General features: G+C 38.5%; 1 protein-coding gene, 1 long non-coding RNA gene and 1 pseudogene across 3 annotated transcripts; 2 read left to right on the forward strand and 1 right to left on the reverse strand.

Moving 5' to 3' along the window:
- Positions 1–818: 818 nt before the first annotated feature.
- On the forward strand, positions 819–1,539 carry LOC102258188 (annotated as a pseudogene).
- A 5,203-nt stretch (positions 1,540–6,742) lies between these two features.
- LOC106725347 lies at positions 6,743–9,301 on the reverse strand. The gene is made up of 3 exons (XR_001361215.1): positions 9,062–9,301; positions 7,258–7,359; positions 6,743–6,765 (listed from the first exon to the last, which is right to left on the reverse strand). It is a non-coding gene; the product is annotated as an uncharacterized LOC106725347 (long non-coding RNA).
- On the forward strand, positions 7,852–17,684 carry KRT222 (keratin 222, type II). Of its 2 annotated transcripts, none has more exons than XM_005861849.2 (6): positions 7,852–8,053; positions 11,117–11,245; positions 12,243–12,463; positions 14,535–14,608; positions 14,794–14,929; positions 15,584–17,684. In XM_005861849.2, exons 1-6 carry the CDS (start codon positions 7,958–7,960, stop codon positions 15,810–15,812), a joined length of 885 nt encoding a protein of 294 aa, XP_005861911.1. In that variant the 5' UTR covers positions 7,852–7,957; the 3' UTR covers positions 15,813–17,684. The 2 variants fall into 2 exon arrangements, with proteins under 2 accessions (XP_005861911.1, XP_005861912.1); XM_005861850.2 differs by having other exon boundaries at positions 7,863–8,135.
- The last annotated feature ends 2,479 nt before the right edge of the window (positions 17,685–20,163 follow it).

Raw genomic sequence — 20,163 nt, forward strand, 5'->3', positions numbered from 1 at the left:
CAAGTACAGTGGTAAGATAATAGAGCTAAACTATCAAAGGAGGATATAGAATCATACACTTGAAAAAAGATCAAAGTTAATCCTAAAAGATTAACACTTAAGATTTCTCAAAGAAAAATGAAAATGTTTCCCTAATTCTCAAACAATGCTGATTTCAATGACCATTTCTTTCAAGGTATGAATCACTGTTTTGTGGCTACTTAGAGAAGTTTCAAAGATAATGATTTTTGAGAGTAACTGAACTGGTGGTACCTGTACGTCAACATATCACCAAATTTTATTTCTGGAGTGAGCAATGATCAATGGACTGAGCCACTGATGAGTTGAGACATTTGAAAAAAGTGGTTAAGAAGGAATTGAAGGATTAGTAGAATGAATTTTTCTGAAGGCAACAGTGTGAAAATGCCTTGTAAAATGTATGACAGACTGTGGAATCAGGGAAGGACAACTATACTTGCCCTACCAACAGTTTTGTTTTTTTATAGAGACTGAACTAAATTTCAGAAAATGCATTAATTTCCAAATGTAACTGTTTATCATTTAAGCCAAAAGACAACTTTCAATGTATTAAACTTTTAAAAAATGTTTACTGAATGGACCTGTGGTGTAAGAAGCCAAAGAGAAGCAAAAGTCAAATTGAGGGTGCCAAAAAAATTAAAAGAAAATAAAAAATGTTCACAAATTTCAGAACACTTTGTACCACAGAATGAGAATAGCATTGCAGACTACAGTCTTCAAGAAATCAGCAACTGGACAGCCATTGCAGTACATTGAGCTCCATAGACAGCACCGGGGCAAGTGCGAGCCGGCCAGGCACTGGGTGACTGTGTGCCTGCTGAGGGAAAGTAATTAAACATGGGCAAAGGAGATCCTAAGAAGCCGAGAGGCAAAATGTCATCGTATGCCTTTTTTGTGCAAACTTGCCGGGAGGAATCCAAGAAGAAGTACCCAGATGCTTCAGTCAGCTTCTCAGAGTTTTCTAAGAAGTGCTCAGAGAGGTGGAAAACCATGTCTGCTAAAGAGAAAGGAAAATTTGAAGACATGGCAAAGGCGGACAAGGCTCGTTACGAGAGAGAAATGAAAACTTATATTCCTCCTAAAGGGGAAACAAAAAACAAATTCAAGGATCCCAATGCACCCAAGAGGCCTCCTTCGGCCTTTTTCTTGTTTTGTTCTGAGTATCGCCCAAAAATCAAAGGAGAGCATCCTGGCCTATCCATTGGTGACGTTGCAAAGAAGCTGGGAGAGATGTGGAATAACACTGCTGCAGATGACAAGCAGCCTTATGAAAAGAAGGCTGCTAAGCTGAAGGAGAAATATGAAAAGGATATTGCTGCATACCGAGCTAAAGGAAAGCCTGATGCTGCCAAAAAGGGAGTTGTCAAGGCTGAAAAAAGCAAGAAAAAGAAGGAAGATGAGGAGGAGGAAGAGGAGGAGGAAGATGAAGAAGAAGACGATGATGAATAAGTTGGTTCTAGTGCAGTTTTTTTCTTGTCTATAAAGCATTTAACCCCCTGTACACAACTCACTCCTTTTAAAGAAAAAAATTGAAATGTAAGGCTGTGTAAGATTTGTTTTTAAACTGTACAGTGTCTTTCTTTGTATAGTTAACACACTACCAGATGTGTCTTTAGATAGCCCTGTCCTGGTGGTATTTTCAATAGCCACTAACCTTGCCTGGTACAGTATGGGGGTTGTAAATTGGCATGGAAATTTAAAGCAGGTTCTTGTTGGTGCACAGCACAAATTAGTTATATATGGGGATGGTAGTTTTTCATCTTCAGTTGTCTCTGATGCAGCTTATACGAAATAATTGTTGTTCTGTTAACTGAATACCACTCTGTAATTGCAAAAAAAAAGTTGCGGCTGTTTTGTTGACATTCTGAATGCTTCTAAGTAAATACAATTTTTTTATTAAAAAAAAAGAAATCAGCAACTGTGTTCAGCACTAAGTCAGAAAATGAATCATGCACGCTTTTATCTTAATACCAGATTATTTTTCATACATAGCTCAAAACATATTGATTGGACTCCAGCTTTCTCCAAATGCTCAAAACTATTCACTTTAATGGAAGTAGTATTATATTCATGAAAAATGTTATGATCTACGCCCATGATTTTTAACCTGTGTGCTGCAAGAATTTTTAAAGCATGCAATACCTGACCATTTAGTCAAGGGAACTGAGTTCTTTTCCTTAGATTGTCAAATAAAAAAATGACAACAGCCAACGCAATAGCTGTCCAGTGTGAATGAATCAAAATTATACCTATTTTTCTGTCAAATCAGCAAAAAATATACTTTTTTGGTGTGCCACATAATTTTAGTAATTACTTTATGTGTGCCATGAGATGAAAAGGGTTGAAAATCGCTGAGCTACGTAATTACGTTGTATTACAACTGAATAATTGCCGGTATGCTGTATTAGTGTCTCTAATCTGAACACAGCTCCACGCCCGAGAGGACAGATTACCATGCTGACCTAATACACACCAGTAATCCCTACGAGAGCAACTCCTCTCCTGGTTATACCATGAGAAAGTCAAAACAAACCCAACCTTGCAATGAACATTCCAGAACTCAAAACATATTTTTAAGAGAAGTTTAACAGTAATCATTCCATTTTCAAGACAAGATATAAAGTTAAGAAAAGATAGCCTACTCTGATATTCATGTATTTGTTCAAAGGCATTAAATAAGCGTTAAGTCTAAGGGATTAGTGGGAAAACCCAGTAAATTAGTGGGAGTTGGAGCAGGTTCCAAAGAAACATAAGACATGCACTCTTTGCCCTTGAGACGTTCACAGTCTAGTTAAGGAGAAAACAATTACCCAGCATTTTGAACCTCACTTAAAGACTGTGGAGAAATCAAACTTTTGTTAATCTATTATTTTAAATGCCATCCATTTAACTGCCAAAGTTGGATTATTGCCTCTTCCAAGCCTGAAAGGAAATATAATTTAAAACAAAAAATTTGTACAGCTAAAAGTTCTTCTGAAAAATGTGTCTTTGTAAAAAGCCTAAATGTGCCACTTCTGGGACTCCAATGTTTATCCACCAGGCTTACTAAAAAGGGATCCACGTGGATATGCAAATGCAAGAGTGCTATGAGCTATGCGCCTGTGTCCTCACAGCTATACAGCAGTGCTGAGCAGCTGGAAGGTGCTCAGACACTTGGAGACTGACGGAGAAGTTGAAAGCAGGAAAGGGAGAGGAGGATGGGGAGACAGATCCAGATGCGCCTGTAGCAGCTGCCAGGGAGCTGAGTCCAGGCCAGAGAAAGCCGGAGGGCTCCTCCCTGGTGGCAGAAACTAAGGAGGCGAGGAGCATTGTGGAGACCTCAGAAGGCAGAGGGGGGCATGGGATATGGAGAGTTCGCTTCTGGAAGAGGCTCGTTCATCTTGCAGTGTGGTCAATCGGATGGCTTTTTGTTGTCGTTGTTGTTGTTGTTGTTGTTGCTAATCCTCACCCGAGGATATCCATTGATTTTTAGAGAGAGTAGAAGGGAGGGGGAGAGACAGAGAGAGAGAAACATCAATGTGAGAGAGACACATGGATTGGTTGTCTTTCACACGCATCCTGATCAGGGCCAGGGATTGAGCTGCAGGCTCATGCCCTTGACCAGAATTGAACCCGGGACCCTTCAGTCCACAGGCCAATGCTCTATCCACTGAGCCAAACTGGCTAGGACAGTCAGATGGCTTTTAAGCCTGAATAATATACAAGTCAATAATTCAAGCCATTATGTGAAGACCAAGAAGCAAAAATAATATCCGAAGCTATATGAACGTTTGTTACAGATGAGAACTATGTCCTATGTGATCCACACAGGTCTCCTCATGCTTTCCACACAACCTGTCCCCAGAGAAGCTACTGGAGAGGACAATAGAGGAACACCTAAGCTGGGTCCTGCACTCAAGGCATTCGAAACACATTAACACTCAGTTCCGAGGGCTGCCTCGGCTATCGCTGCCACAATAGTTGTGCAGGGCGTGCATCCAGGACCAGGAAGGGACCAGCTCTATTGTCAGAGAAGGTCCACTCCAAGACACACGCTGACTTGGGTAGGGTGGATGCTGAAAGCCACGCAGAGGAATTTCTGAACTTAGCTTCCTCCATCACCGGTCAGCCTCCTATTTTTCTACTCACCGCCTCTTTCACTTTACTACTTCTCTTTAGCAGAAAACGCTCCACATGATGACCACACCATCTCTGATAAAGATTCAAATCTAACATATAATGTCTTCCCACATGTGCTACAATGTTCCCTCAGATACACTCAGCAGAAGACAGTCGGGGCAATGTCATCAGGTAGAAAAAGGAGGTTTAGAAACAATCAGGACTTTAAAGATAGAGTAAGCTAAGGGAATACCTGTCAAATTGGTGGGGGTTGGTGAGGGAGATGTACTTAGGACTCCACAAAGACCTCTCTTCCAGGGATCTGAATAGAAAAGCCAAATATGTAGCTCAAGGGGGACCAGTGATGGATGCACAGTTTTAAGCTAAGAACTGTGACATGAAAGGTTGGCACTTCATTAAGTCACCTCGAGATGAAAAGAGGCCTGGAGGAAAAGGGGGCTGAATTCCTGAAATAGTTTTGTTTAGTGCTTATAGTCTGCAAAGCTAACAATGTAACCTGAACTATATTTGTTGTTGTTTTTGAAATGTTTTTATTGATTTTATAGAGAGAGGAAGAAAGGAATAGAGAGATAGAAACATTAATGAGATAGAAACATCAATCAGCTGCATCCCACAACTGGAGCATGTGCCCTAACTGCGAATCGAACCAAAGACCTCTTAGTTCATGGGTCGATCTTAACCACTGAGCAACACTGGCCAGGTTGTATTTGTTTTTTTGTTTGGTTGTTTGGTTGGTTGTTGTTAATCTTCACCCAAGGAGGGGAGAGATGGGGGGGCGGGGGAGAGAAACATCAATGTGAGAGAGACACTGATAATCAAACCCGCAACCCTTGGGTACTCTGGCTGACATTCTAACCACTTAGCAACACCGGCCGGGGCATAATCTGAATTGTAATACACCGAAACTGTATACATTTGATCCTAAACTGGCCTCACCCTCTAGTAACATTCATTTTTAAGCATGAAACAGTCTCTGTGTGTGTTGGGCTGCAGAGAACAAGATAGGAAGGGGAAGCACTAGGGAAGATGCCAGAGAAAATAGAACCCAAGGCAAAGTCCTTGATCAGGGAAATAGCCATACTTTTTAATTGAATTGAAGCCACAAAGAATGAATTTGGTATCTGTCAAGAACATGCCTGCATATGTACTAAACTCTGCTTAATCGCTCTGTGTGAAACGTTATGTGCGGGCCATATGGAAATGCATGTAAGCATTGCTCATGCACCTCGAACATGCTGAGAAATGCTGACAACACGTTCCAACACAAATCTCTGTGTCTAATTATATTCCTAACTGATACATGAAACTATACCATGTAAAGGCATGCTCCTATGAGTAGAAAAATCAACAATATAATAAAAAGGGGACAAACCAGTAAAGGCCTATCACTTAAAACAATATTTAAAAGTACAATTATGCAACTATAAGCCTATTGAAATGCATGATTGACTTAAAAAGAAACTCACAGTATCTAAAGCTGATAAAGAAATTACTTAATAAATAAAAGAATACCCAAGCTCTACGGGATTATCCCCAAAATAAAAGATCAGCTGGACTGGTTGATATAACTATGCAAAGACAAAAGATTCAGAGTTGCATCTGCCTGGAAGAGAAATCCATTTCATATAAACTTGTGTTGCCATCAGTTCTATCTGGTATGCTTTTTAGGATAAAAATTGATCACAACTTTAGATATAGGACAGATAAAGCATTAGAGCTGCACTGTTCACACAATAGCCACCAGCCAAGTGGCTATTGAACACTTTAAATGTGGCTTGTCCAAATTGAGATGGGCTATAAAAATGCACACTGGATTTCAATGACAGGATCAAAAGGGAAGAATATAAAATATCTCATGAATGTTTTATATGGACTATATGTTGAATAATTATATCTTGGATATATCAGGTTAAGTAAAATCCATTAAAATTGACGTCACTTATTTCTGTTTTTATCTCTTGATACAGCTACTAGAAAGTTTAAAGTCACAGGGATTGCCTTTGTGGCTTGCGTTATATTTCTATCAGAAAACACTGCTTTAGGGTGCATAAGAAATACTGGAACTGTCAGCCCTCTGTGGAGTCTAGTTCCACTCTGTATTTCAGACAGAGATTAGCAGGAACTACATAAAGTAACCAGAGTATAATTCTTTAGTTTCTTCCTTCTCTTCCCATTACCAAGTGCCTGATTCTCTATATGTCTCCTTTGCAGTTACCAAGGAAGAGAATCAGTTTGGCCTAGATAATCATAAGTGGCCCTCTCAAGTCAGCTTTTGTATTGGGTACATCACAGGTCCCCAGCCTATGGACTGGCTGTCCTTGAGTCAGGTGTCCATCCCTAGACCAATCCTTGTGATTGGCTGGGGGGTGAGGGGGTGAAGGAGGCGTGGGTCAGGTTAAACAGAGTACAGGAATGATCTGGAACCTCCTCTGAGCAGGGGCTATAAATGACCAGCTTTGCTTGGAGGGGACTGTGGGAATGCCCGGTGGCACAGACTGGGCTGGCCAGCAGGGAGTTAATTCAAAAATTGAGAGAGCATGATGCATGCACATTCAAAGGTCCTGTGAGTGCGAGAGCCGAGGACTATTTCCTGAACGATGCTCCGGATACAATTTCAGCCAAGCCATTCTACAAATAACAATAATAACAGATCTAGTCGCAAAAACATTTCAGTCACATCTAGCAACTAGCTGGCCAGCTTAAACAAGAACTTTAGGCAGGGAGAGGGAGAATGCAGAGACAGAGGAAGCAATATATGGAACACAACCAACCAATCAAAGTCCCAGTCCCAACCATTCCATCACATCACCATGTGACTTTGGGCAAGACACTTTAACCCCTCCTGCCTCAGTCTTCACTGGTACAAAATGACAGGGAGATGAGGATTGGATGCAATGATAGATGGAAAGGTGCTTTTTAAAGTTCGAAGAGCTGCACAAATGTTATATTTCAAGCATGAGCTGTCATTAACTCTACGTTGACTATTGAAGGAGCAACCGCACAATAAATCTGACCTCAGTGAATACACCCTCTCCGGGGACCATCTGGTGGTACTTTTCTCAGCCTTGTTAAAACGTGGCAAGTGTTAGCTCTCGGCTCTCGTACTCTGTTAGCACTTACCTCTCGCTGTGGTTTCATCTGTAATGTGCCTTCAGGAATTCACGCCAGTACATCAAACCCGCTGTCAGGCCAGCAGCCCGCCATGAGCCACACCGTATGCATCTGAGAGAAATACAATCAATCAGACCTGTGGCGAATGACAACTGTCAACTGAATCTGATGGTGGCTTTCTCCAATAGCTGTCAGAATATCCAAGACTTACACCCTATCCTAATGCCCTACCACAGCAATTGTTTAGAGAATTCAAATGGTGAGCAAAGCTGTAAAAGAAAATCCAGCTATCATGTTTTGGGCCCAGATTTATTTCCATGCAATATCTTGGGAAAACAAAATATAATTGTCCTTATATGATGCCTGATTTCATTCCCATGAGATAAATTACCTTTTCTTTTTTCCTTCCCCAAAAAAGTACTCAGTTTTACAGAGAACCAATCCAGAAATACTGAGGATGTTTTCATTTTTGTTGTTGTTCCTTTATGGAGGGTCTGGCACTTCTATTATACCAACAACAGGAGAAAAGGGTTTACCAAATATTTGCATCATTAAATAGAAACACAGGAATTGGCTTGTGAAAAAGGAGCTCTGTGTCTTTAAGGCTCCACGGGGCTCTGGGCTGGGAGGCAGACAGACCAGCGCTGCTGCAGCAGCGACTCATCCTATCGATAAGGTTCAGTTAGCCAAGGTGGAGGATGGGAAAAGAATGGAGCTGTCCCAGCTACTCAATGAGATCAGGGCAAACTATGAAAAGCTCCTCACCAGAAATCAGATAGAGACCGTGCTCTCAACAAGGATCCAGGTAATGATTTCATACAGACAGACACCCTCCAGGATAAGGAGACAATCCATGTCTATCCAATTCCTGTCCCGGCCTCTCTGAGGTACAGTATTTCCTTTTCAATGCAGCGTATACTGGGGAAGGAATTTAGGTTTTACTGCAATGTGACGGGGACTACAGGGGGAAATGCTGTGATTATACTGTTAAGCGACCATGAAATAAGTGTTGATTGATGCATTTAATTTTTATGTAAATTATGAGGTTATGGTCATTAATAAACCATGGGGTCAACATACAATAAAATGGTGCACTCGAACCTCTTTTGACATCCTCCAAGGAGGAAGCATTTCAAATACCCTTCAAAGATAATACAGAGTTACTTATAGAGATAATTTAAATGACATCTTAAAAATGGCAAGCTTTATAGTAAGATTTATTAGCTTGCACACTTTGTAGAGGAAAACTAACTAAAATATTTTTAATGAGTTCAGTTGTATTCCAGATCGTTATAAATAGAAATCATCTGGGCATAAGAACAGGGCATTCAGAACAATTCTGATATAAATCAGGACAATCAACCCCCCCCACCACCACCGATTGATAGACTCTCCACTTACATTGTAGATTTTTGCTTTTGTGCTATAAGATGAAAATGTTTATTTCCAATATTTAGGCATGCTATATTTAAGTTTTAAAGATAAGAGAGAACCAAGTTAAATAAGGGTTAAATCCTAGTTTTATAGACTTACTTTGTTTTAAAGTGACAATCACCTTCAGCAATTACTTAGGATCTCAAATCTTTAAACAATGGTACAAACTAATATTTTAGAAACAAAGGTTCAGAAATTCAGGGATTTTTTTTTTTTTTTTAGTTTACCTACCATATCTGAGTTCAAATCCTATTCTGAGCACCCAAATACTGCAAGGAGTTTACTTCAGAACATCACAAAAAGGGGGGAAAGTATTGCTGGGAAATCATGGGACTTTACTCCATTAGCAATTCATTTTTAGTAACATTATAAATTTTACCTCTGGAAAACATTGTCAGTCTTCATAGAGAATGATCAGTATCCTGGATTAAGCAGAGTCACTGGGATATTTAACTGTTGGAATAGTTCATCCACCTTTTACAAAGAAAGGGGGGATGGCCATTAATTTTTAATGATAATTTCTGAAAATTATAAACCTAATAAACACTTTTTTTGCATTTGTAAAAATACAAGTTATTTAGTTTACAAGTCACAATGCTGAAATGCATCCGCTAAAGCCAAAAAGCAAGACTACATACAGTACATTTTGTTTGGTCTTCTTAATTCAGAGTCAGCTGAAATAAATTCAAGAAAGCCTGTTTAATTATTACACAATAGGGAGCTATTTCAGTTACTTATTACTATATAACAACTACCCCAAAACTTAGAGTAAAGAAGTCATTGTATTCCCTCTCACGATTCGGTGGCTTGACTAGGTTCACTGGGGGTGACTTCAGCTGGACGTGACATTGGCTGGGACTGCAATCATCTTGGGGCACAACTGGGCTGGGTCATCCAAGGTGGCTCATTCATGGGCCTGGCACCTTGGGATTTTGAAAGGCTGGCTCAGCAGAGACAAATGTTTCTCTCTCTCCATGTAGCCTCGGGATCTGTCTCCATCTGGCCTCTCTATATGATCCCTCCAACAGAGCATGCAGACTTCTTACATGCTGGTCCAAAAGCATAGAAGCTCCCAAAAGCACAGAAGTGCAAGTTGTCAGGATTTCTTAAAGGCTTAGTCCTAAAACTGACACTTCTGCCACATTCTACGGGCTAAAGCAAGACATAGGTCAGCCCAGATTCAATGTGGAAGGCCACCACACAAAGACATCCATTTTGGGTCGGGTGGTTCATTGCAGGCCATCTTCAGAATCTAGCTACTATCCAAGCTTCGCTGCCCATTCCAAAATGCAAAAGACCAATGAATACCATAGTTTTCATGCACTCTTGTCTCCTAAATTCTCGACACTTTCTTTTGCAGTTGCTCTGATATGTGATGCTGCTTGCTTTTGCCAACAATGCTGAGAACAACAAATCAAAAGAAACATATAAATGTTATCTAATACTTTGCCCTAAACTTCATTATAGACTTTCATGTACCGCAGTGTTTCCTCCTTTAAAACATCTGTTGTATCATCATATTACATTTTTTAAATTTTAAAATGCATTTTTATAAAAACATAAAAAGGTTGTAACTTTTGTTTCAAAATATTACAACCAACTTCATACACTGCTCCTACTGCTCGTGGGGCCAAATGTTCAGAATTCTGTCAAAAGATACTTTCATTGAATTTCAACATCAGTATAAGAACATTTAAAGCTAACCATACAATAATCCATTTGTTATTTAATATGAGGACATTTAGAAAACAATTTTGAAGGAAGTCATTTTTTGCTTCTACCTCAGATAAACAACATTAGCATGCCTTCTAAAAAGATTATATTGAAAAAGATAAATCAATAGTGGGTTAGCTTAATACCGAAATCTATATTAGAGTTTCTAATGTCTATGATAACTTAATTCTCTAAATTATTCATAATACACTTTCCAGCAATATTTACTCCCTGTCTATGTACCCAGTCCAATAATTGATTAATATAGGGTATATAACAGTTTATCTGCTTTTATAAAGCAACCAACAAGAAAATACGGGGGGGGGGGGGGGAAATAGTAGCTAATTTCAATCCTTCTTCCTTATTAATGCCATAAATACTGGAAAGTTAAGAATCAGAGGTCTCCAACTCAGGTCCTGTAAACTGTTACTTTTTATTAAAATAGGTGTATTTTTTTCCTGCATTTCATAGACTGCCATAGTAGGAAGAGACTTTTGAGGTTCATTTTACATCTGAGAAAACTGACGCTGAGAGTGCAATGGACTTGCTCAGACATTTAAATGATTAGTAACGAAGCACTAAAACATACATTCGTAATCTAACAACTTAAAGAAAATAATGATTCGATTCCCATGCTATTTTTCTATCATTGCTCTTAAGTGCCTCACTTTCAAGAGTGCTCTTTGTTTCCTTGTTATTGTTGTTGTTGGCTCTCTTCTAGCTGGAAGAAGATCTGAGCAAAAAAATGGACAAAGATGAAGAGGCTTTAAGGGCAGCTCAAGCAGAACTCAAGGAAGCCCGGCGCCAGTGGCACCACCTGCAAGTGGAAATTGAATCTCTCCACGCTGTGGTGAGCCTGTCTCCAGAGCAACTGGCCCATGGAGTCCCCAGATGCTACATGATTAAGGGGGAGGGGGCGGGGGGAGGGGAAGAGAAGTATGTGAATCAGCTGTGAACCACTAAATTTAATCAATGTTAAAGTATTCTTACTATTTTTCTCCATCCTACTTTGGAAATATGCACAAATTCAACCAAAAGGACTAAGGTGAGAAAAGAAAAAATGTTTTTACAAAGCAGAAGCAGGGGAAGAGGAGGGGAGAGGGGGAGAGGGGGAGATATAACCCCATTACCTTAGAGTGAGAAACTCACTGTGAGCAAGAAATCAAGGCCACTGAATTCTACCCCAGGTCCTAGTTTAACTACCCCTTTCCCTCCTTCACTCAAGGTGTAGTTCGCCCCGATACAAATTAAGTGATCCTTGCTTATTGCCCTGTGGTTCTCTACTTGTTGGAGTGGGGGAATAGAGCTCTTGTCATTATCCAAAGTCACCACAGTAGAGAGTCCATACTTTTGAGGTGTCTAATAAGAAAATATTTAAACACTTTCCTAAAATGCTTTTTATATGCAGTCTGCTTTGGCTTTGTTATTTAATAGTCTATATTTTTAATACTTAAAAAAGAATGATACGCTAATCACACTGCAGAATTCTTATTCTTTCTTTAATTTTTTCTCTTTTATTGATTTCAGAGAGGGAGGGAGAGGGAGAGAGAGACAGAAACATCAATGATGAGAGAGAATCATTGATCGGCTGCCTCCTGCACACCCTCTACTGGGGATCATTCCCACAACTTAGGCATGTGCCCTTGACCAGAATTGAACCCAGGACCCTTCAGTCCACAGGCCGACGCTTAATCTACTAAGCCAAACCATTACCTCTCATCTAAGTAATGTAGTATTACAACCTTTTTAAAAAGAGAAAAAACACAATAGAATGAAGACATTGCAAATCAGAATTCAGAAACTCATTGTGTTTCGCTGACTCATTGATGAAGATCTATCTGAAACAGGAACGGGGCCTCGAAAACTCCCTGCAGGCCAGTGAGCAGCATTACCAGATGCAGCTGCAAGACCTGGAGGCTGTGATTGAAGGACTGGAAAAAGAGCTACAGGAAGTAAGGCAAGGCATCGAGAAGCAGCTCCAAGAGCATGAGATGCTTCTCAACACGAAGATGAGGCTAGAACAAGAAATAGCCACGTACCGCCGCCTCCTAGAAAAGGAAGAAATCAGGTACCTAATCCCATGTGGTTCATGACAAGCGGCCAGAAATGCAGAGCCACTTACGCCATTGTTGACATAATCAGTGAAATTGAATCTAAAGAAATCACCCCCATGGCAGGACCACTGAGTCTCTACAATTAAATAGGAGTAGTACGCACTGCCAAGAATATGAGAAGTATTTCCAGCCTCCACAAATCGCGGACAAAATAACCAATGTCCGGGACATAAGCTACAACAAGGAGCACAGCAAGACTAGAACAAAATGTAAATAATTACCAATCAATACAAAAATGACCTTTCTAAACTTTCTCACTCTCCTTGCCACACAAAACTTTTAGAATTAGTCATTGCCTTATACGTACCACCCACAAAGAAAGTTTGGAAAACTCTTACTACCACATCCCCACACACACTAAGGCCCACTCCCACCACACATCAAACACCAAAATATTACAACCATGGAAGGCAATGGTGTTTGGAGTATATGATTTAGAAGACTTCCAGATGTCCCAATAACAAAAGGTACCAAAGAGGAATTCTTATTGATTCACACAATTTCAGAATCTGCAATCACTTATAGGGTCATATGGCTTTGAACACAGCACAACCTCCAATTTTCCATGTTCCCATAAAAACAAAACTAGTCTTTTTTTTAACCCTTTGTACGCCCTAAGCATCAATGGCGTGTGAGGATGGTTTCCGTTTTGGATGTGTGGCAGTTAACTGGTTAAATATACTTTTTAAAATTTTCAAGTACAGTCAACATACAATATATTAGTTTCAGACATACAATCCAGTGATTAGACATGTATATAATTTTAAAAAATCACCTAATAAATCTAGTAACCATCTGACATCATGCATAGTAATTACAATAGTACTGACTATATTTCCTACACTGTACTTTACATCCCCATTACTATGCTAGAACTACCAATTTGTACTTCTTCATCCCATGCCTCCAACCCCCTCCCACAGGCCTCTATCAAAATGTTCTCTGAATCTATGATCTGTTTCTGGTCTGCTTGATCATTTGTTTTGCTTTTTAGATTCCACATATAAGAAATCATACGGCATTTGTCTTTGTCTGACTTACTTCACTCAGCACAACACCCTCTAGATCCATCCATGTTGCAGATAGCAAGATTTCATTCTTTTTTACTTTAATGGTTGAGTTATATTTCATTGTATATAAGTACCACTTCTTCTTTAAAAATAAACCTTTATTCTTGCTTGCTTCAGAATTCTGAGTCTTCTATAAAACTAGATGAAAATGCTTTAACCTATAATGTCTTGACACTTACTAAATCTTTGAAAACCGTAAATTAAATTCAAATATACCACTTACTAGCAGAGTGAAGCCAGGCAGGTTACTAAACCTCTCTGTGCATCAGTTTTCTCATCTCTAAAATGGGAACAATATTGCCTACCTCATAGCATTGCTGTGAAGATTAAACAAATTAATGTTTGTAAAGTGCTTAAAATAGTATTATGTAAATATACATACAATTTATTATTAAATAAAATTAAAGGTTGTGAAATTTATTTAACTCCTAATCCTTCAAAATATTGGTAACTTGGTCTTTAATATTCCTGTAATACAATTTTTATTATGCTGTATTTAATATATACAAGAAAGTATCAAGAAAGATGTAATGAACTCCCGTGTATGCACGTCCCCCAGCTCAGTGAGACATATACAATGTTGTTGAAGTCTGTTCCACTCCCCATCCCCCACACCTAAACCACATCCCCCCAATCTCACCCTCCTCCCTCAATCTAACCTGGCTCCCAAATTTGATGCTTATTATACGAATATGTATGTATCCCTAAACAAAATATGAAATTGTTTTGCATATTATTTTAACCTTTATAAACTTACTCTTTTTTTCACTCCATGTTATACTTGGGAGATTCATCCATAAGGATCCAGTACCCTGAGTTCATTTATTTTCACTGCTAAATAGTATTTCCGTTGTATGAATATACTACAGTTATCCATTCTCTGATTAGTGAGCATTTGTTTCCATTACCTGCTAATATTTTGTTGCTCCTACAATATAATTCTTTCTAATTTCAGATATTATGGTTGTATCCAAGGAGGAAAAAAAGAAAAAAAACCTACAAGTAGAGTTGGTTTTGTTTTACCTTCAGGTGAGTTTCTGATATTAGTAATTTAACTTGGAAAGCGAAGTGCCATTAGTAGGGATTATAAATAAATTGAGCACTCTAACGTAGCAAAAATAAGCAATATTTACATAAATTTTAACATGTGAATTGACTGTGATTAATACTTCAACATTGTAATTTAATATTTCATAAATAAAATTTTTTCACAGCCATTATAAATGAAATCTCTTTTTCAACAAAAGTCCCACAAAAGTGTGAGAATGAAAAAGTGGAAACAGTGACCAAACAGGCAATATTAAATGGAAATATGGTGAAGGAGAGCACTGAAGCTCATGGCACTATTCAGTAAGTAAAGTAATTCTGACTAAGAAATAAAATAAACGTGTAAAGAAATTAACTTCAATCGAATAATCTCAGTAATCTTTGTTTGAATGTTTCCAAACATAATTTTAATTTGCTGTGATTTTTAATCTGACATGAGTAAGTATATATAAACGAAAACTCAGATAAAAGAATGCTCACTCCTTAAAAAACCTACAAGTAGAGTTGGTTTTGTTTTACCTTCAGGTGAGTTTCTGATATTAGTCACTCTTCTATGACTGGTTATATCTACAAAGATTTTTCTAATTGAAAAAGAAAACAATTATACAACTTTTAAAGAGGACTCCCTATTCCCTTAGTCAAAAATGTTCCTTTTGAGACAATCATTTGCACACTTAGAAAAATAACAGTTACTTTCCATGAGCAGTTTTGAGCGAAGTATATTTTTTTAAAAAAATATAGCAACACATGAGAGTTCTATAGAATCCCTTGAAATTATAGTTATATGATTTTTTAAAGTATATAAATTTTAAATATCATGATGTACATTGTAAAACTTAAAATGCAAATTATAAATTATTCAAACTTCTTGATTTCTTTTTCATATGGAATATATATTACATATTTCTTAATACATCCGTACGTCTTCATATAGAAAGGTTTATTTTATCATTTCAGGACCGAGAAAGTGGATGAAGTTATTAAAGAATGGGAAGGTTCCTTCTTTAAAGATAACCCTCGGTTAAGGAAAAAATCTGTTTCTCTTCGCTTTGACCTTCATTTAGCAGCCACTGATGAAGGGTGTTTACAGACTAAACAGGATAATCTACCAGATATAGAAGTCAGGCTTATCATGAGGAGATCATGCAGTATTCCCTCTATCAAACCTCCATCAGCAGCTCATTAACCCAAAGACAGTATTTGACTTGACTTGAAAATGACATTAGGATGGACCAAGGTGGGCGATGCTGACTACCTTCTGTCCCAAATGTAAGTTGAAGTATGAATGTTATGATTGATGTGTGATTCTCTTCGTGGGCGGGGGGGATGGCAAGGGGCAAAATTTCTCTGCATTTAACTATGGATATATTTTTTGGAAAGGGAAGTGCAAATAAAATCAGAAAATCAGTATGATTTCTATTTTATTTATCCTCCAAATAATCGTTTTTGTTCCCTTGAAATTTTATCAGAGATGGTAAGCATTAGCAGCTTAGTAAAATCTGTGACTTGATGCCTGAATACTCTAAGGAAAAGGGAATGGTTTATCTAAATATGATTGTACTATGTTAAGAATCACACTGAGCAATTCATCACTCTTCTATGACTGGTTATATCTACAAAGATTTTTCTAATTGAAAAAGAAAACAATTATACAACTTTTAAAGAGGACTCCCTATTCCCTTAACCAAAAATGTTCCTTTTGAGACAATCATTTGCATTGTATTACAGGAATATTAAAGACCAAGTTGCCAATATTTTGAAGGATTAGGAATTAAATAAGTATAAAACATAGCCCAGTTCTAATTTGATTAAATAAAATTAACCTTCATCTGAAAGTGTTTTGTAGTCATGTGATTTCCAGAAGAGTTACTTTATTCAAAGAACTTTAAAAATTGTCCTTTATCAACAACAACAAAAAAAGAGGCCAGTTGCACAAAATATGAAAAGCTGATTACTACAGTTTCTAGAACAGTTATCCAACCTCTCCCTATCCCAGTTTTTCCATCTGTAAAGTTAAATGTGATTAATTGGAGTATTTGGTGTGAGCATTAGGTAAAATATTATATAAAGTCTTATAAGTATTTCCTGCAATCATTTATGTGAATTAAGACAATAGTATTGTTATCGAAGCTATGAGTATTTGCAGGATTTATGTTTTTAAATTGTTCCAAGTGTAATAAATATGGATAGAAAATATATTTATGAGTAAGTAGTGTTGCAGAGGTTTTTAAACAACCTAATTTGTTTAATACAGGTATATTTCTTTTAAGACCTTAAATAAAAAAAACATCTGTTTTAAACATTAAAAATTTATAGGCTATTAATTTTTTCTAAACAGAAAATATGTTGAGTATCACTCACCATACTGTTATCCCAACTAAAGAATTATCCAAGGGCTATAGCTGTTAGCATTTTAGTACAGCCTTTTCAACTGAAACCTCTCTCTCTCTCTGTCTCTCCCTCTCTGTGTATGTCTCTCTCTTCCTCTCTCTCCTTTATTTCAACAACAACAAAAAGATATATTTTAACCAGAAGAAAATTATGTTAATCTTTAACATAATACAGGGATATAGTTAAATTTTTCTTTCAATTACTTCAGATTTCTTTAAGCCTTGCTTATTCTATTTAGTGAAAGGAATAATTTTGTTGTCAAGGTTACAACAGCATGTTAAGTGCTTATTCTTGCATAAGCATCTAACCTAAAATACATCCTATATGTAAAAGTGTTTAATTCAATATCAGTTAAAAGCTACTAACTTCATAAAGCTTTGAAAACGCAGTCATATAAGCTATTGTACTAAAGTTACTGTACTAAGCAACAGTAATCGTAATGGAATATATCTAGTGTAATTGATATGCAATGTAAAAACTTAATAGTGGGCATCATAAATGTAACTGCTTATAATAGTAATTCCACTATGCAGCTATTGTGTGTAACGTATATTTCAAAGTAGAGTATTTGAATTTATAACAAAGTTTTATTTGCTTTGGGGCATTTTAAATTGGGATATGAATTTACCAAAGTAAATGATACCACTATAATAAAAATTATAAAACTTAAACATGAACTCCAAATCTGCATTGTGTTTGAGTTTGAGACAGTGTGTTGAGTTTAATTGTTCTAATATGGTTAGTTCACTTGGGGAATGACGAACTGTAACCATGGCGGAGAAAGAATTTCTTATATAGTTTTTTAAAATATATTTATATTTTTTATTGATTTCCGAGAGGAAGAGAGAGAGAGAGAGAGAGAGAGAGATAACAACATCAATGATGAGAGAGAATCATTGATCAGCTGCCCCCTGCACGCCCCACACTGGGGATTTGAGCCTGCAATCCGGGCATGAACCCTGACCAGGAATCTAACTGTGACCTCCTGGTTCATATGTCAACACTAAACCACTGAGCTATGCCAGCCAGGCTATAGTTTTTTAACAAAAGGAAAAGTAAGAATGGTATATTCTAATAAAAAAAATCAAAATAATCTCATAATCCCACAAGTATAACAGTTAGCCAGAATTTACAAAATGCTTACTCTGCTCCTCACACTGCACTCAGCGTGCTTGTACATAATCACTAATCCTTACAATGATCCTACAAGATGTATAATGTTATCCTCATTTTGTAGATAAAAGAAATTAATATTCTTCCATTATTTGGGCATAATTAAAATGTATGCTTCTAGAACAAAATACAAAAAATACAGAGTAATTCCAATTACTAACAATTGTAGCATTCCTGCCCTGGCACTGTCAGTCACTAATTATCCATGTAACCAGGAAGGAATTACTTACATTTCCCAGCCTCAATTTTCACACTTGAAAACAAAGGGAAAGGTGTTACTTGGGAACAATGCCCACCTCACAGTTGCTTGAAATAACATATATGTGAAAATATTTGACAAAGCCCTACTCAAATATTTGGATGAACTTGTCATTGGGAGAGAATTTCTGAGAACAATTATTGGTGACAATGATATATATATGAGCCTAATATGCAAATTATCCCTGTGGGAGTTTGACCGGAAGACCGACTGCTCGCAATGATGTGCGCTGACTACCAGGGGGCGGCACAGAACGAAGGGAGGCCCCAGCCGGCAGCCGGAAAGCCCCGATTGGCCCTGATCGCCAGCCAGGCCTAGGAACCCTACCCATGCATGAATTTCGTGCACTGAGCCTCTAATTAAGTAATAATTTAAAACACAACAGGTAATGAGAATTTTTTAAATTCTTTGTTTGCTTCCAGGAGAGTTACTTTTTCCCAATGAGTTACTCAATTTGGACTGCTCACCCGAGAATATTTTTCCATTGGTTTTTAGAGAGAGGAAAGGAGGGGGAGAGAGAGAGACGCTTTATCCACTAAGCCAAATCGACCAGGGCTCTACCATAATAGTTTTTAAAGTATAAAAATGTTCCCCAGAGTCAAAAATGCATAAATTATTTGAAAGTGTCAAATGGAATCATTATGGTACATGAGCCAAAATTACACTGTAATTAAATAATATGCATAGCCCTCGCTGGTGTGGCTCAGTCGGTTGGGTGTCATCCAGTACACGGAAAGGTTGCCTGTTCATTTCCGGTCAGGGCACATCCTGGGGCTGCGAGCTGATCCCCATTGTGGGGGGTGAAGGAGGCTACCTCTCCATATTACACTCTCACATTGGATGTTTTTCTCTCCCTCTCCCTTCCTAAAAATCAATAAAAAATATTTTTAAAAAAACAAATATCAATAAATAATATGCAGACACGTTACTCAAATTATCAACATTAAAAAAAAGTTTGTGCCAAAAGCAGAATTTAGTTCTGTGTTTACCAGGTATGGCCAGCATGTACACAGATTGCCAGTACTCATGGACATGTTACAAATAAACATTTTGAAAGAAGGTACATGTGCAAATCACTACAAGCCTTTTCCAGTTTCCCTCACACACTTAGACCCTAGACCACCGTCAGCGAACTTGGGGCCGAACCTCAACACACATTTCCTGAGCATCTAACCATGGGCCACGCCTTGGCAGACACTGGCAACGTGCAGGTGACCGGTGAGATGACTGGGCTTTGTTTGCAAGCCCCTCGCCCTGCATTAAAGGTGACAAACGCGCTCGGGTGCCTTGGGTCAGGTACAGACTACAACCAAGATGTCAAAGAGCCACGGCGTTGAGAGGAAGGATTATTGGGGGTTGGAGGGGGGGGGGGCAGGAGGGCATCAGAAAGAGACGTGTGAGCCGGATCCGAAAGGACAGATGCGTTTAACCTGAAAGCGCGGGGCAGGCATTCCCGTCGATGGGAGCCCAACGAGCCCGGACCCCGTTGGGCCGAGACCAGTGGCACCTCCACTCCGCAAGGGCGCCCCACCGAGGCCAGGGCATCCACATGGCTGGGCCTCGGCTCGGAAGCCGGTGGCAACGGCACCAGATTCGACCTCGGAAAAACGGGAAAAGCCCGTGTCGCGAAGGCAGGAAGCCCGCCCGAGAGGCGCCCGTGGGGACGGACACGCCGCGCCTCCATCCTCGGTGAAAGGAGAAAAGCACCCGGCGG

Source organism: Myotis brandtii, unplaced genomic scaffold (assembly GCF_000412655.1).
Source record: "Myotis brandtii unplaced genomic scaffold, ASM41265v1 scaffold157, whole genome shotgun sequence".
Taxonomy (NCBI): domain Eukaryota; kingdom Metazoa; phylum Chordata; class Mammalia; order Chiroptera; family Vespertilionidae; genus Myotis; species Myotis brandtii.